This window comes from Vicugna pacos, chromosome 33, assembly GCF_048564905.1.
Source record: "Vicugna pacos chromosome 33, VicPac4, whole genome shotgun sequence".
Lineage (NCBI taxonomy): Eukaryota > Metazoa > Chordata > Mammalia > Artiodactyla > Camelidae > Vicugna > Vicugna pacos.
Genome location: NC_133019.1, coordinates 11,037,774 through 11,055,113, shown reverse-complemented (window position 1 = coordinate 11,055,113; position 17,340 = coordinate 11,037,774). Strand labels below are relative to the sequence as shown.

At 37.9% G+C, this 17,340-nt stretch overlaps 1 protein-coding gene across 1 annotated transcript in view; it reads left to right on the top strand.

Moving 5' to 3' along the window:
* Positions 1–834: 834 nt before the first annotated feature.
* Positions 835–17,340, top strand: part of CBL (Cbl proto-oncogene) — a 74,794-nt gene continuing 58,288 nt past the window's right edge. Inside the window, exons 1-2 of the mRNA XM_072954158.1 lie at positions 835–1,311; positions 17,034–17,281. Of these exons, the coding sequence (XP_072810259.1) occupies positions 1,120–1,311; positions 17,034–17,281 (440 nt within the window). The 5' untranslated portion in view covers positions 835–1,119. The remainder of the gene's footprint in view (positions 1,312–17,033; positions 17,282–17,340) is intronic.

The following is a 17,340-nucleotide window of genomic DNA, read 5'->3' as shown; positions in this document are numbered from 1 at the left end:
TAGAGCTGAGGCTCAGAATTAGCAAATTAGGGCAGGGCACTTCCTTCTTCGGGAGGGAAGTTCTTTTTTTTTTTTTTTCAAAGTTCTTCCAACGGAACTTTTAGATGAGAAAAGTGGAAGTAACTGGGAACTGCATTTCTGTTCCGCAGGCGGAGCAAGTACACCTCTGGCCAGGCCTTGAAGCTCACAGTTTCGGTGGTCACAGCCTGATGCTGGCGGTGCCGACCTGCGGTTCTATGCTTTGAGCAGGGGAGTCCTAAGTACATATTCCATTCCCAGAAAAGGAACTAGTGTTCAGAAGTAAGAAAATGGGGAAGTGTTTTGTTTTCAGAAGGTCAAAGACCTGGAAGAAGAGCTCGCGGCCTGAGTGTTTCAAGCCTTCCTGGGGTCTAATCAGGATGCAACAACCTGCAGCTTTCACATTCCTGTCCTTGTTCCCGACTTAACGAGGAGTTTAAAACACTAGGGAGTGGGGGGAAATTTTCCCTTTTTCTCCCACAGTGTGAAGAGGCAAATAACTTTAGGCTCAGTTTCCCCGTTTGTCAGATGTGGGGGAAAGACTTGAGTTTGAAATTCTTTCTATGGCTACCTGTCTTAATTTAAATATTTCAATAACCCCCTCCCCACGGAGCGACAACCCACAACCCACGAGAAACATGAAGAGCTCGGCTTCTGCCTAGTGCGCAGACTCCATGCTAGACCCCGCCCCCACCCTTTCCTCGCTCCTCCAGCAGAGGGCGCAGGCGCAAAGGTTCCGCTTGGGCCCGCCCCCCGGGGCTGGGGGAGGCGGCGCGGAAATTTGGCCGCGGCTTTCCGGGAGCTGTGGCTCGGGAGTGGGTGGCGCAGGGGAGGTCGCTCGCCAGTTCGGACGCCGCCGCCCGCTTCCCCGAGCTCCGCGCGCTCCCTGCCGCCCCCGGGCTCGCGCTCTCTGAAGGGGCGCGCCCGCGCGGACCGCGCTCCCGGCGCCGCCCACTCCCCTCCCAGCGGCCGCCCCTCCCTCCGCCCGCACGGCCGGCGGCGGTGGCCGGGAGAGGCCCCTCCTTCACGCCCTCCTTCTTTCCCTCACTCGCAGCCGAGCGGAGCCGGCGGACGCTGCTGGGCCCCTAACCCTCCCGGGCCATGGCCGGCAATGTGAAAAAGAGCTCCGGGGCCGGGGGAGGCGGCGGCTCCGGCGGCTCGGGCTCGGGCGGCCTGATCGGGCTCATGAAGGACGCCTTCCAGCCGCACCACCACCACCACCACCTCAGCCCCCACCCGCCGGGGACCGTGGACAAGAAGATGGTGGAGAAGTGCTGGAAGCTCATGGACAAGGTGAAAGGCCTGCCGAGGACCCGCGGGAGCAAGGGTGGGCGTGGGCGGAGGGGCCGAGGGAGGGGAAGGAAGGGACAGAGGAAGCTGGGGGAGGGGACGGGTCGTGCGAGGCTGGGGAGGCAAGGAGCTGGGGTGACGGGGCCGGGCGGTGGGGGACGTGCGGGTGGGGAGGAGACCGGGAGGATGGGGGTCGGCGGTGGGGGAAGGGCTGCGGTTGGGAGTAGGGGAACGTTGAGGTGGTGTGTTTGGGGTTGCGAGACAAAGATGGGGTGGGGGCTGGGGTGAAGGTTAACTGGGGAGCCACTGGGGCGGAAGTATAACGGGGGGTGCAGAGTTTAGGGCACTGTGCAGGGTGTAGGGTTGTGGGTCGCGGAATTGGCCCCGGGAGATAGGAGGGAGGCGGGTGAGAAAGAGCGCTTGATTTACCGGCAAGGACTGTTGGCTGCATCCAGCTATTACGTTTACAGTCTCTGATTGAGACCTGGGGTCAGGACCACTTCGCCGGCAAACTGCGCTCTGGATGAGCGTATAGTTTTTTTTCTCGTTAAGATGTAACATCAAGATAAAAGAAATAGGGGGGTGTTTAAATGAGCAGAGGAAGGAACTTTCCTCCACATCTAGAGCTGGCTTAAGTTTTTATCCTCCAAAAACATTGGACGTGATCCATTGCCGGTGCTTAGATATGCACTGATTAAACCACAAGTTCTGGTTATGACCATTATCTTCGGAGAGATGTATTGATTGAGAGGGTTAAGCAGCAGATTCTGACTCCTTCCAGAACTTCCTCCTTACACCCACTGCTTTTAGGTGGGTTCTACTTTTTTTTGGTAGCGGAACCTGACTTCTTATTGCAGGACCTGACTTTAAGCTTGTTGGATGAGCTGCTTTGATTACCTTTTTAAAGCGACTGTGAAAAATAGCCCCACTTTAAGTTTGGTATTTGGGAGAATTTTACTTCCTTATAGTTGTGTGTCTGTATAATACAGTGATTAGTCCCAAGTACTTTAAAGTGTTCAAACAGCCTAACGATTTGTTCCAGAGAATTCAATATTTCCTTGATATTTTTCACATTTATTAATAACGTATTTTTGCAAAATTCATACTTCAGATGAAAAGTGATTAGAAGAATCGGACATTTATATTGTAAGAGAATGGTGTTATTTCCAACAGAATAAAATTGTTTTTCTTTGGTTCCTCTGTGGGCCTAGGTTCCGCTTCTGTAAAGTTTTCATGGATTGCTTTGGCCTAGAAACAGCTAATAAAAGTGATTATGAAGCACTTGGCAAACATAAATATGCTATATAAATGCTTAATAAGTTCTGTGTGTGAATTAGCACTCCTGTTATGGATACCATTGGTTTCAGAAGCTTCTTTTTCTGGCTGATTTTTCTCATGTTAAATAATTGGCATTGTAATTAATGAACAGGTATTTGTCGATTGTATTGGTATTGTAATGCTAATTTCATTATTAGAAATTGTACTAAAACCATTAAAGAAACTTAGGCACGTAAAGGAAATTCTAAATGCATTGACATCTTTTAAAAAAATATATCGAGTATATTCAGAATCTGAAGCTTGTAGGTTTGCATTTTAGGGATTTAGAGGGGAGGTATATAGCTCAGTGGTAGAGTGTGTGAGCATCGTCAAGGTCCTAGGTTCAAGCCCCAGTACCTCTGTTAAAAAATAAGTAAATAAATAAACCTAATTACCCCCCAAAAAACCAAACAACAAGAAAAAAAGAAAGTACTTAAAAAAAAAAAAAAAGAATCCCCTCTCCAAAAAAAAGTTAATTACTTAAAAATGTTCTCCTGGAATGGAAAAAATTTGCATTTCTAATTACTTTCTCATGTAAGACAGGTGTGGGAACATTCAGTGTATCAGAATTGTATTGATTGGAGACTTTCTTAAAAATAATAAACTTTTGACACCACATTGTAAACTGACTATACTGAAATAAAAATATATTAAAAAATAAACTTTTTATCAGACTTTGAGTCTCTGTAAGGTAGTCCAAATAAGACCCCCCCTTAAGTCTCACTCCTTCATCTCTTTAAAGTATGTGTATTGAATTACGATTTCTTTCACAGAATGTTTAATTATTTGGAGAGAATAAAGACGACTCAGAGTTTTGAGTCTAATGCTTTTCAGGTTTTGATAGTTTCAAGGAAAGTAGGCTTCTAGTTTTTCCATTCTAGCATAGGGTGTTTTATTCCTGTTTTGCTTGTCTTGAAAGATGATTTTTAGTACCCTTTGCTCCATATCGTAGATTACTAGCTGTGCTGAAATGAAAACTTGGTTCTTCTTTCTGATATATTAGTCCAGTAGGTTCGTACTGCTTTGCAGATTTTCTGAATACTTCTGTAGTTTTGTTACATTGCACCATCTCTTTTACTCTTAATTGTTTTTTTTAACTCTTGATATTTAGAGCATAGATGTTCTCTTTTTCACTTTATTTTTACTATTAAAAGTCTTAAATGTGTCAGTAATCCTTCTTGACATCATGCGATATCAGTGCTGAAGAAATTACTGTCAAGTCCACAAAATGTCCCACACTTTTACTGAATTTAGTTCCAGGTTACCATCTCATACCTGTTTTAACCTTGTTGTTGAAGTTAGGTGACTATTATTCCAGCCACTTATTAATCAATTTATTGATTATCACTGGAAACTATGTCTCCTCTCTCCTAGTATTGGCTGCTATGTGGATGGAGAAGTCGGCATAAGTCACGGAATTCTGGTCACCCTAGGCCCAATTTACTATTCCATTGTGGAACTGAAACTTAGTGTTGGAAAAGGACTTGTGCTAGACTGCTTGTTATTAAGCAGAAGATGTGGTCAGCCACTAGGGTTTTTTTTTTTTTTTTTTCCATCCTGGTATATTGTAATTAATATTTGTGAAGATACTTGTATGTAAAGAAAGTAGCTAGTAAGTAAAGAGACAGCTGGGCAGGGGAGTGGAGAGAACAATCATAAAAATTGCCTTAAATGTAAGTATAGAATTATCAGGGTATTTAGTGAGAGACTCAAAATTCCGTTATGAAGTAGAGTGGGAGTTGGCAAACTTTTTCAGTCATGGGACAGATAGTAAATACTTTGGACATTGCCGGCCACATACTCAGTCCCAGTTTCTTTGTTGTTTTTACAACTCTTTAAAAATGTAAAAGCCATTCTTACCTGCAGGTGTACAAAAAAAGGCTGCAGGCTGTAATTTGGCCACCTCTGAAGTAAAGCCTCATGCTGGCGGTATTTTAGATCCATGCTATGTTTTTATTTTAAATTAGCTTACGTTATTAAAACATTAAGGTGTTGATTTATTTAACGGGGTATAATTTATTAGAAAAATGCTTCACTTTAAAGCATGGGTTTAAAACAGCATTTTCAAAAGATAGTCCTTCTGCTAACTGCCTTCTCCTTCTTGCCCTACCCCTTGTATCTACTCTGTTTATCTTAACCTCTCAAGATTGTAAGCTCCATGAGGACAGCAACTGTAATCTGTTTCACTTCTGCAGTGTCCAGGCACAAGGCCTTACACAATAGTGTGCTGTAAATATTTGTTAAATTGCTCTGTGTGCTCCAAAGGAATACTAAAAGGAGGTGTTATAGGGATGGGAATCATTTTAAATTACATTAAACATTTCTTTCTTTCGGTAGTTCTTTGGCAGTACCATCCCTGTTTTATAAATGAAGATTCTTAGGCTCAGGGAGGTTATGTAACTTACTTAGTAGTGGAGCCTGACTTGGAATCCAGGATTACCCACCTCTGAAGGCTTAGTTCCTTCTTCCATACAGTACCTTCTCAGGTATACAAGACAATCTCTGTGGCAAGTCATTTTTCAGAAAGTGACCTGTGTAGGTACACAACAGCAGTTTTCACACACACACACACACACACACACACACACACACAATCCCACCACCATTCACACATTCAAGCAAAGTAGATGTTCTCTTGAATGATGTTAACATGGTGTTTAACTAGAACCATTAAAAGAAATACCTGCTTTTAAGCAAGGATTTGTGTCTCTTCAAATTATTTCTACTGGTTACTCTGTATGGTTTTTGTAGAGGTGTGTACACATTATTTTCCCATTTTTCTTACTTTTTTTTTTTTTTTACCACTTTTTATTTCATTTTTAGTTCTGTCCCTTTACTAGAGCTCTTCAGGATCAGGCTTTGTTTTAACTTTAGTTCCTGTGCCTAACACAGTTCTTGCGGAATGAAGTGCAAACTTTAAGAAAATAAAGTGGGATCAAAACAGATTCCCTCATTTTCTGTGCAGTAGTTAAGGGGATTAGGTAGGGAATCTTTTTTTTTGAGTGTTGAGTTAAAGTAACATTTACTAAAAGTAGGTGTTTGTTTTTTGGATTCTAAAGGTAATAGTCATTGTAAAACATGATTGTGTTGTTTTCTTGCCTATTAAGAATTCCCTTAAAGGACATAAAATTCTCCATTATTCCTTAAGAAACATGAGCCCAACTGCACATTTCATACAGTTCATGATAGAAATTTTGAAGGCTATATAGAATAAAAGTAGAGTTAGGCTGAGGAAGATCATCCACTCTGTTCATTCTGTGGCTATAGTAAGACCTATTTTTGATACATCGTTGGTCAGCTGTATACATGCAAGGAACTAGAAAAATCACGGGCAGATAGGTCCCTAAGTCTTCTCTTACAGCAGAATTCATATTATATTCAAACATGCAATAACATTTATCCTATGAAAATCATTCCCCTAACCTAATCTAGAGCATTAGAAGAAAAATGGACTAAGTATTGAAAACTGAGCCTAAATTTCAATCACGTTTTCCAATGAAGTTAATTCTGATCTACATTAGTTTTGTTAGAAGAAGGGGATTATAACAAGCAAGTCATTGTGAAATGTTTTCATGATTAGCACATTTTGTGCTGGAAGGAAATAGGTGGGAGTAGTCAACCAGGAGCCCTGGAAGCCAGCCTTAGCTCTGTCCCTACAGTGTTCCTTCCTGCAGTGGCTTCCAAAAGGAGGAAGGGAAAGGGGTGCAATGATGGCATTGGTGGTACACACCCTCTGGGGATTCAAGCTCCCGCTGACCAATGCCACTACCATAGATGCTCTTGTGTATGGTTCCCCCAGAAGAATGAGCAGTGACCCTGGGTCTCCCCTCTGCAGCTGGTGGAATGGGTGGTGAGTCTTGCTTAGCAGACTCCACTGCCTTCGGTGCCTTCTTACAAACACCACTGACCTTCCCTCTGGCTCTGGGATCATGAACCATGAGGAAATCTTCAAATCTTAAAATAAGACCAATTCACTGCTACTTCAGTGAGGAGGTTGGGGTCCTAATTCCTGCCTCCTTTCTTAGCTCTCCTTTCAGTAGCGGTACATATCACTAATAGCGCTCTTTGTGAAAAACAATTTATGAATCGTAAGATACATAGAGCAAAATGTAGACGTTCCCTTCTACTCTCATACCCCCAAATGACCACCCTCTCCAGAGGTGACTACTGTCTGCTATTTAAAGTCCTTGGGGGAAGGTATAGCTTCAGTGGTAGAGTGCCTGCTTAGCAAGCACAAGGTCCTGGGTTTAATCCCTAGTACCTCCATTAAAATAAATAAATGAACTTAATTACCTCTCTCCAAAAAAACAAAACGAAGTCCTTCCCTCCAGTCCCTTTTCCTAAGTGGCCCTGAGAAGGTTGGATGGATAGCATTGCCCTTGAGAGATTTATCGACTTGAGCAAGTTGTTACCATTTTAGCATTTACTCGCTAAGACTGGTAACTAAGTTCTGATAATTCCTTATGCTGTAGAGAAGTTTACAATTTCACATCTGCTGAAAATAGCAGAAAATATCAAAATAATGTGTCTTACAAGAATGAAGCAGATTCAGAGAGATTAGGTAGCCCAAGCCACCCAGCTAATACTTTTGTTTATGTGGATCCTGAGCTAGTATTTGGACTGTGTTAAGTGATTCTTATAAACCAGTGTTTCTCAGACTTTAACATGAATTCATATAATTTGGGGATCTTGTTAAAATGTAGAGTCTGAGTAGATCTGGGGTGGGGCCTGAGATTCTGCATTGCTGACAGGGATCACACTTGAAGTAGCAAGGCTCCGTACCACAGCTGATTTTATTTTAGATAAGCTTGACAGATTTTTTTTAAAAAAAGAAATGACAGTAGAGTATCTTATTTGTGTTTAAGATATTAATTATTATGTTCTTAAATTTTGAAAGTAATACATACTCATAAAATTATACATTTTTAAGCAAAAGTGGGATTTTTTAAACAAAAATGCTTCTAGAGTTAAAAAAATTTTTGTGACATTATGGAGATCATTCATGTTAATACTACACATAGGTCTCCCTGAAATTTTTTTAAGGACTGCATAAGATTTTATAATATATATATATGTTTATTTAACAAATTCATATTGATAGCCTCCCAGGTTCTTTTTTTTTTTTTAAACTTTTTTTTATTGAGTTATAGTCATTTTACTCCCAGGTTATTTCTGATTTTTAGTATTAGAAACAATGTTTCACTGACTATCTGTTATGTAGTTTCTAAATAATCTTTAGAATAAACTCCTGGAAATGAGATGTACTGGGTTAAAGGAATCATATATTAAAGTTTTAAAAATATATATTAGCATATTGCCCTCCAAAAAAATCTGCTTTCATCCACAATCCTTGTGTAGTTTATTGATTTAGATATGGTAGCTGATTCCTAGTTTAGTTGAAAATTATGTTGGCATCTTTCCACCATCACACTTTTATTGAACACAAACCAGGTGCTAGGGAGTTAAGGCTGACCCAGTGCTCACACTGTAACCTGGGGATATAACTGAAGGTATACAAAGGGCTCAGGGAACGCCCTGTGGGAATCGTTACGCAAACCATTACTTAATCCTTGGGGAGACCAGAAAGGGGTTTGGACCTGGGGAAGAACTTTAGACCAAGCAGGATGTCTGTAATCAACAGTTGTGCCTTGATTATAGTCTGACATTCAGAAGCGATGCTAAAATCATTTAATCTCTAGTTCATGGTATTGTTGTGAAGTTGCTCTGATAAATCTGGGGAGAGAATTATATTTCCCTTTTATACATAGAATCTATGTATAAAAACTGCATGGTAAGCTGTCAGCACGCGTTGGTTATTTAATTTCCTACACCATAATGGATGTATTTTTTTTTCTTCAATTAATGTGAGAAATGAAAGTAATGAGATTGGTAATTGGTTCTAAGTGGCATAGTGTTTTTAATAAATAGTGTTGGGTGGTATTTGAGGAGTGTTGGCTAGTAATTACAGTTCAAGTCCCTGAATGGAATTTTGATAAATCAATAATGGGGAATAATTTGAAGTAAAAGACTTTTTTTCCTTGGGGCCATTATCTAGTGATGACACTTTTTTTCAATAAAGTGTGGGTTTCTGATTTCTCTTTGAAAAACAATCACAAGTTGTTTTCATTTAAAAGCTTCACTGTATAGTTCACACATGTAAAACTGTTAAACCTCTTTAAGTTTCTGGGTTGATTAGTTTCTAAAACTTGAAGCTTTAAAAAGGCTTTAAGAAGTTAATTGATCTGTTTAATTTATAGAGTCAGAGAGATGAATAACTTGCCCAAGGTCACATAGCCACTTAATGTCAGTCACCAGTCTAGGTAGGACCCAGACCTCTGGACTCCTGTTCTGGTGGCCTTTCCACTATACCTCCCCTTCTCTTGAGCAATTGAATCTTCAATACTGTAATCAAATTTTATGTGTTGTAGGTATAACTCAACATGTTGAATACTTGCTTTTGAAACATAGTACTTATTTTAATCATGTTTTTTAACATATGAACAAGTTTAAAATGAAAAATGCTTCCATGGATAAGGTTTACGGAGATAAAAATACTTATTCATAGTCCTATATGCTTACGTTTTCAGCCTAACTAGACTTACAGTTCCTTAGTGTTAGAAGAGACTGTGTTCAGAATAGAACTAGGCTTAGGCCACTGTTCTCTGTAACTTCTTTTCTCTTTTTAAAAGTTTAGCAATTTCCAAGCATAATTTTATTCCTCTTTATTGCAATCATAGCACTTTCCAGTTTTTTCTCTTGACCATTGAGCCTTGGCAGAAGCAAAGGGAGGAGCTAGGCCAGTGAGAAAGCTATTATGAATGGAGTGTGTGGCAGCTGTACAAGAATACTGTTGGTTTCCCAGAGCTAAGCATGTTTCTTTTTGACATTGTTCTGAGTGATGCTGTAAATGTACAGGCAGAAGTAAACAAAAGGAAGCCATGTTTGCTATTGCAAGACTTGGAAAGCAAAATAAAATTGGCCAAATGGAGAACAGACTAATCAGGAAAATATCTTTGAGAAATTTTTTGATGAATGTTTTTTTGTTGTTGTTTTTCCTCTGCTTATTGGTGAATGTTTTTTAAGCTTAGAATGCACATTTGGGCTTTAGAGGTTAACAAAAACTGCCAATTTAAAATTCACTAAGTAATAACGATAGGTTCTTTTGGCTTTTGATGTTTGCCAACTATTGGCTTGAATTATTCGCAGAGCCTTTTTGGAACTTTTCTCCAGAGGTTATAAATATTTAGGGCCCTTTTTTTCTTTTTCCCTTTCCAGAAAATTTTAAGATCAAAAGAGTTCCTCTACCTATATACTTTCTTCACGGCTCATGTTGGTCTTAAAAGACTTACAGAGTTGTTAGTGGAATGCTGGTTTCCCTGATCATGTGATGATTCATCTTGGAAAGATCTTGAGAAAAGCAGATATTTAATCTACAGATGATCTTTACAAGGTCACATTCTAAGGAAGGACTGACTACATTTGTGGAACATGCGTGGTAGTCGTTTGAGAATGTTAACTAATCAAGTGTTTGGGAGACATTTTAAAACTTGTGATATTTTATTAAAAAAAACTTATGGTATTTTAAATCTGCTATGTTAGGGGTAATATGTTTTTTTAGTTCATTGTCAGTAACAGCATTTATTGATTGCATATTACAGGTTGGGCAGAACAGTTTTAGTTTAGTTGTTGAAAGGAAGTATACCCTTTTTTTCAGAGGTGTTAGGCGAATACTGCATTTTAACCTGGGTTCTGTTACGTTAATGCCTTTAAACAGGGAGAATATATGTATTGGTGTGTGTAGCCCTGGATATAAATGTAAATACATTTATTGAGTGCTCTACTTGGTTTGGACCTTTGAAGGGGTGGATACTGTAGGTTTTGCAGATAGTTGGTCACCCTATTCTAGGGCGGCCTACTGCCTTTTCTTTATTCCTTGGTTACCAGGTAGTCAGAGGCCATGCAGGTTTGGGAGGGTAGTGTGGCATGGCTGGGATGGTAGGAATAACGGTGTCATTTTCTGGGAGTCATCAAAAGATTATGTGTGATCTAACATTCTATCTTCAATAGGTAATTCCTGCCTCCTCTGCAGATAAGCCTGATTAAGTTGTATGGAAATGGGGAGGGAACTAGCATTGGATGTCTGCTTTATTGGAAACTGTGCAGTCTTTTCATAACGTTTGTTATGAGGTGGGTATCTCTGTCTTAAAGGTAAAAGAACTGAGGCTCAGAGGTTAAGAAATTTATTGAAGGTAAATGACTGGAACAGGACATTTTGATGTGGCTATTTGATGTAGTCTTGTCAAGATATTAAAACATTTTAATTTTAATGCAGCACTTAGAAGTTTATATTTTAGGCTTTATCGTGATGTCACCTTGCTAATTCCCTGACTACGCCTCATCCCTAATCACCCTCGCTACCTTGCTCTCTACACTTGGTCTTACTGACCTTTCAATTCCCCAAATCCAAACCTGTTCCTTACTTTAGGGATGTTGGATTAATTGTTCTTTCCTTTTGGGCTACTCTATTCTGATTCTGCTTGACTGGATCCTTCCTGTAACTTCAACTCTTAGCCTAAATTCACCTCAGAGAAGCTTTTCCTATTCGCCATTCTAAAATGGTCATCTAATATTTTCTTATTATTTTAATTCTCTGCATAGAACCTGATACTTTTTTTGTTGATTTCCTTTTTGTTGTTTATTGTCTGATTCCTCTCAGATTCAGGGACATTGTATTTTCACTTCTGTGTCCCAGTGCCTGACATATTAGTTGAATGGATACATTAGGAAAAATCAAAACCATCAGGTACAACCCTCTTAAATTTCCTGTCTCCGTATCTCTAAATTTGTGTCTGTCTAAACCTATCCTCACTCCCTTTCTTCCTGTTTTAGAGTAAGGAGGTGTCCCTTTTTTAATGATGTTGGGTGTTTGGTGCTCCTAGCTGTGTTGTAGATCCCATTTTCCATTTTCTTTTCATTTATCTTTCCTCTTTCTTTCTCCATATAAAACAAGTTCAGTATTCTTTGAAAATAAAAACCTTCAGTCATCTGCCTCTTCTAGTCTTTGCTGGATCTTGATCTCTTAGTCTCAATATTGGTTTTTCCTAACTCCCTCCGTGGATTAATTTAAGAGCTTACCATTTTAATATTTTTATTATAAATGTATATTCTGATTCATAAACGTCAGACTTACAAATGAGGTTTTGAAATATAATATTTATAAATTTGGATTTATTTATTAATGTGAGTTTTTAACTCCATTGCACTTAGAATATAGTTGTCATCTGAGGTAGAGTCCTTTCTTCTTGGCTGTGTTGTTCCCTTTTGGCTTGAAACTCTTGATAGGACGAGTAGCTTCCTAAAACACTGTTAAAATATTTATAAATCAGGTATTTTTGTTGATTCAGCTTGTCTTTATTTGCTAGGCTTATAGAGGGCTATTTTTCAAGAGTTCAGGAAATGATGTACAGAGAATAAAATATTTAGTTTAAAATTTATAATACTGTCTTACATCATTTGATGAGTCATCTCATTAGTAATTAAATGGGAATTCTGCAGTTGTTCTAGATGACCTTAATCCAATTCTGAGGGATCTATACTGAGGAAATAATCTGATGCGTAGAAGAATAAAATGCCTAAAGATGTTCATCACAGTGAAAACTTAAAAACAGCATAAATGTTAAAGTAAGGTGGAAGGGATGGTTTAAGATATGTTATGGTATATTCATAGAATAGAATCATTTAGACACCTTTAAAAAGTTTATAATGAGATTTTGGTGACACAAGAATGTAGGCATTTTAAAATATGAAATAAAGGGTAGGATGTCAGATTTCTGCTTCTTCCAATGTTAGACTAGGTTGTTTCAAACCAAATAATACTGCTGACTAGAAAAGCTAGAAGACGTTGCTATAAAAGCAGTGAGAAATTAGAGGCCAGGTTCTGGAAGATAAAGAAAGCTCTGAGAGGTAAGTCTGATTTTTGAGGCTCCCTTGCCCATAAGGTCATTGCTGATTCTGGAAGTGACAGCTGAGACACTGAGTTTTCAAAATATTAAAGGAGGACAGAAAATTGGAATTAGGGCCTGCCAAGGTGGAAGGGTCTGGGAAACACTAGATTTTATGGTTGGGGTCCCTGAGGGTCTGAATTGTAAGAGTAAGGGTAAAACAGAAGCAAACCAATCTTTACAGGGACTGAAGACTGAAGCCCAGCTTCTTAATCCTCTCAATTTTAGATTAGATTAAGATGACCTGGAATTCCTAGTGTCCCTAGGCAGTCTGCTAGAAGCAAAAGTAAGTCCTTTTTGAATATCATCCATAACCTCCTATTTTTGTTGATATAATTTTTATGTACAATGTTCATCATTCAATAAATAAATAACTAGGCTTATGAAAAAATAAACTACAATTGAAAATCAACAGGAAAGATTGTTAATAGAAGCATACCTGCAGGGGGCAGATATTTGAGCTATCAGTCATGGACTTATATCTATGATTAATACATTAGAAGAATTAAAGATAAAATTGATAATTTTGACAGAGCTGAAATGATAAAGAATGAAATAGAAATTCTAAAACTGAAAAGCATAAGAATTTTATTATGATTAAGACTATGATGATTAAGAATTCAGTGGGTGGATTTAACAGCATAAAGCTGAAGAAAAAATTAATGAAGTGGAAGATACATCAGAAAAAAAAATCCAGACTAAAGCATTGGTAGAGAAAAGGATGAAGGATACAGGAAAGAGTGTGAGAGACAAAAGGAATATGGAGTAAAAGTTCTTATAAGTACTTGAAATTATAGGAGAGGAGAAAGACCATGGGGCAGAAGCAATATTTGATGAACAATTAACTGAGAATTTCCCCAAACTGATGGAAATCATGAAGTCATAAATCAAAGAAGCTCTATAAACACCAGGAAAAATCGAAAGTAAACTGTACCTAGGCACATCATAGTAAAATTGCTGAAAACCTGGGGCAAAGAGAAATCTTAAAAGCAACCATGGATAAAAGACATTCTACCTTCAAGGGAGCAACGAGGCTGACAGCCTGCCTTCTCAGCAGTAACAGTGGCATCCAGAAGGCATGAGATAATACAGGCAGACCTCGTTTTATTGCATTTCGCTTTATTGCGCTTAACAGATAATGCATTTTTTATAAATTAAAGGTTTGTGGCAACCCTCTGTTGTCAGTTGATGGTTAGCATTTTTTTTATCAGTGTGTTTAAATTAAGGTATGTACATTGTTTTTTAAGGCGTAACACTGTTGTGTACTTAATAGACTACAGGGTGTAGTGTAAAGATACCTTTTATATGCACTAGGGAACCAAAAAATTTGTGTGTGTCACTTTATGGCAATACTTGATTTATTGCTGTACTCCCTTTCTTGCAGTGGTTTGAAACTAAAACTGCATTACCTCTGAGGTATGCCTGTAGCGATAAAGTGATTACAGAAAATAACTGCCAATCCTTATCCTTATGAAAATAGCCTTTAAAAGTGGATACAAAGGAAAGATGTCTTCAGATAAACAAAAACTAAGGAGAATTTGTAGCCAGCACCCTATACCCTAAAGGAAATACCAAAGGATGTTCTTTAGGCTGGAGGAAAATGGTTTCAGATGCGATGAAGAGCACTGGGAAGGGTGGTTATGTGGGTAAATATGAACGAATATCGACTGTAAAGTGACAATAGTAATAGTAATAATGACTTGTGGACTTCATATGATATGTGGAATTAAAGTATATGATAGTAATAGCACATAACTTGAAAAGAGTAAATGGAGTTAGTGTTCCAAGTTCCTTGCATTGTCTGGGTAGTGGTAAAAGTACTACTTTATATAAGACTTCACGAGTCAGAGATGCATTTTATAATTACTAAGGTAATCACTAAAAGAGTAGTAAAAGAATATATATTTGACAAGCTAATGAGGGAGAAAATTGGGAAAATTAAAAAAATGGATAAACCAAAAGAGAGCAAGAAAGGGGAGATAAAGGAATATGAAACAGGAGAGAAACATATAAAACAAACAGTAAATTATTTTATTATGTATTGTAGGATCAGTACTTACTAAGTGAACCATATGAAATTGCCAATATTTGACCTACAATAATAAGTTTAAACAGCTGAAATATAAACAGGTGAAATTGGTTAAAACTAAAGATTGTCAGAATGGGTTAAAAGGAAACCAACTATGTTCTGCATATGAAGAGTCATGCATTAAGTGTAAGAATACAGAAAGTTTGAAGGTAGAAGAATGGAAAAAGATAAACCATGCAAACACTAAGCCATGAAAGTTGGTTTAGCTATATAAGATAAAGTGGGCTTTAAGGAAAGAAGCATTACTAGAGGTAAAGGATATTTCACTGATGAATGTTTCAGTTTACGAAGAAGAAAATGAGAAGGATAGTGAAGAATATCCAGTATTTTAATTGCATTGACTTTTTTTAAATGAATGGGAAAAAAAGTTCAGTAGTCCTTATGATTTATTGTAATTAAAATATTAGTATTGTCAAACTAATCAGTCTTTGCATCTTATGATTTATTTTTGTGTTTTAAGAAATACTTCCTCTCTGAGATCATAAAGTTCAACACATATTTTCCAGTTTTCTCCTAAAGGCTTTAAAGTTTTTTCTCCTCACAATGAGATCTTTAATTCATCTGAAATTCACTTTCATGCAAGGTGTAAGGCACCTAGTTTTTTTTTTTCTGTATGAATAACCAGTTTTCCAATGGATATTCCCTCGAATTGTGATTTGTAATTCCACTTCTGACACTGAATTTCCACATACGTGTGTCTCTGGGCTTTCTTCTTTTCCTTTTGGCTGTCCATCTGTCTTTGGTCAGCATCACAGTATTTTAATCATAAGATATGAAAAAGTTTTGATAGCTCATTGAGTGAATACCCCACCTACTCTGTGATTTTTCAAAATAGGCTTGACTGGTTTTGGCCTCTTTCTCTTCCATGTGGGTTTTGAGATCAACTTGTTAAGTTCCAAGAAAAAGCTTTTTGGAATTTTGATAGGAATTGCACTGAATTCATACACTAATTTGGGGGAAAACTGGTATCTCTCTATTGAGACTTTCTCTCCTTAAACATGATAGCATTCTCCGTTAATTTCTATCTTTTATGTTCTTCAGTTAAGTTTTATAATTTTCTTCATAAAAGTCTTGCACATCTTTTGTTAGATGTATTCCTAGGAGCGTTAAATTTTTATTTGTACAGTTTTGAATGGCAGTAATTAAAGTTATATTTTAAAATTATTTATAAAATATTTATGAGTGCTGTTTGTTTTGGTATATCAATTTTAAATCCGACAACCTATTAGACTTTTGTTTCTAATGCTTTGTCATTTTCTGTTTTATTTTCTTCATGGACAGTTATATCATCCACAAATAAAATAAAATTTATTTTTTTATTTCTGTTACTTATTTTTTTAACATTTTTTATTGATTTATAATCATTTTACAGTGTTGTGTCAAATTCCGGTGTTCAGCACAATTTTTCAGTCATTCATGGACATATACACACTCTCTGTCACATTTTTTTCTCTGTGAGTTATCATAACATTTTGTGTATATTTCCCTGTGCTATACAGTGTAATCTTGTTTATCTATTCTACAATTTTGAAATCCCAGTCTATCAATGTAAATGGAAAGTGCAAAAGAAGATGGTAGGAATAAATAAAAATTATCAGTCATTATAAGAAATATAAAATGGACTAAACTCACCAATGGACTAAACTCACCAGTTAAAAAACAAAGATGATTGTACTGGATTTTAAAAAAATCTAGCTTTATGTTTTTAAAAGAGACCTACTTAAAACATAAGAACTCAGAAAAGAAAGTAAAAGAAAATAAAAAGAATTAAGTAAAAGAAAATAAAAAGAATTATCAGATAAATTCTGAGAGTCCTTTATACGGGAAGGAGTGGGATCTCAGTTCAACTCTTGACTGAGTCCCAGACCTCTGTGCTCCTGTCCCTCCCCCGGTGGTTGTTAAAGCTCTGGGCCCCTAAGTTACCAAGGTTACCTCCCAGGGCAGGCATGTTCTCTAATTCTGCCCCTGGGAATTTTCTTTATTCTGTTGTGGAGTGAGCCATGCATTTAAAAGGAATTTGCCATACTTCATCTAACATTTTTTAGGCTTATGTGTGGATTTCCCGCCCGTCCAGTTGTTTAGTTTTCTGTGTATTGTCTGAACTGTTAGATATAGTTTTAAGAACCCACCCTTCTAGGGGGACCACTAAAAAATGTAAAATGATTGTCTGTGGGTGGGAGGGGGTTATGGATCATTTCTTATTAAATATTTTTTATATTTCTGCAAACGAGCAATATTTTATAACTTTTTTAAACTTAAAAAAGGAAGTTGCCCTTAAGATCCTCCAAGTAATAGCCCTTCTTTTCCATTTGTTGCAGGTGGTGCGTTTGTGTCAGAACCCAAAGCTGGCGCTAAAGAATAGCCCACCTTATATCTTAGACCTGCTGCCAGATACCTACCAGCATCTCCGCACTATCTTGTCAAGATATGAGGGGAAGATGGAGTCACTTGGAGAAAATGAGTATTTTAGGGTGTTCATGGAAAATTTGATGAAGAAAACTAAGCAGACCATAAGCCTCTTCAAGGAGGGAAAAGAAAGAATGTATGAGGAGAATTCTCAGCCTAGGTAATGGAGAACACTACACAAATATTTATTCAGGTCTGTGATTGCCCAAGTTGGTAACA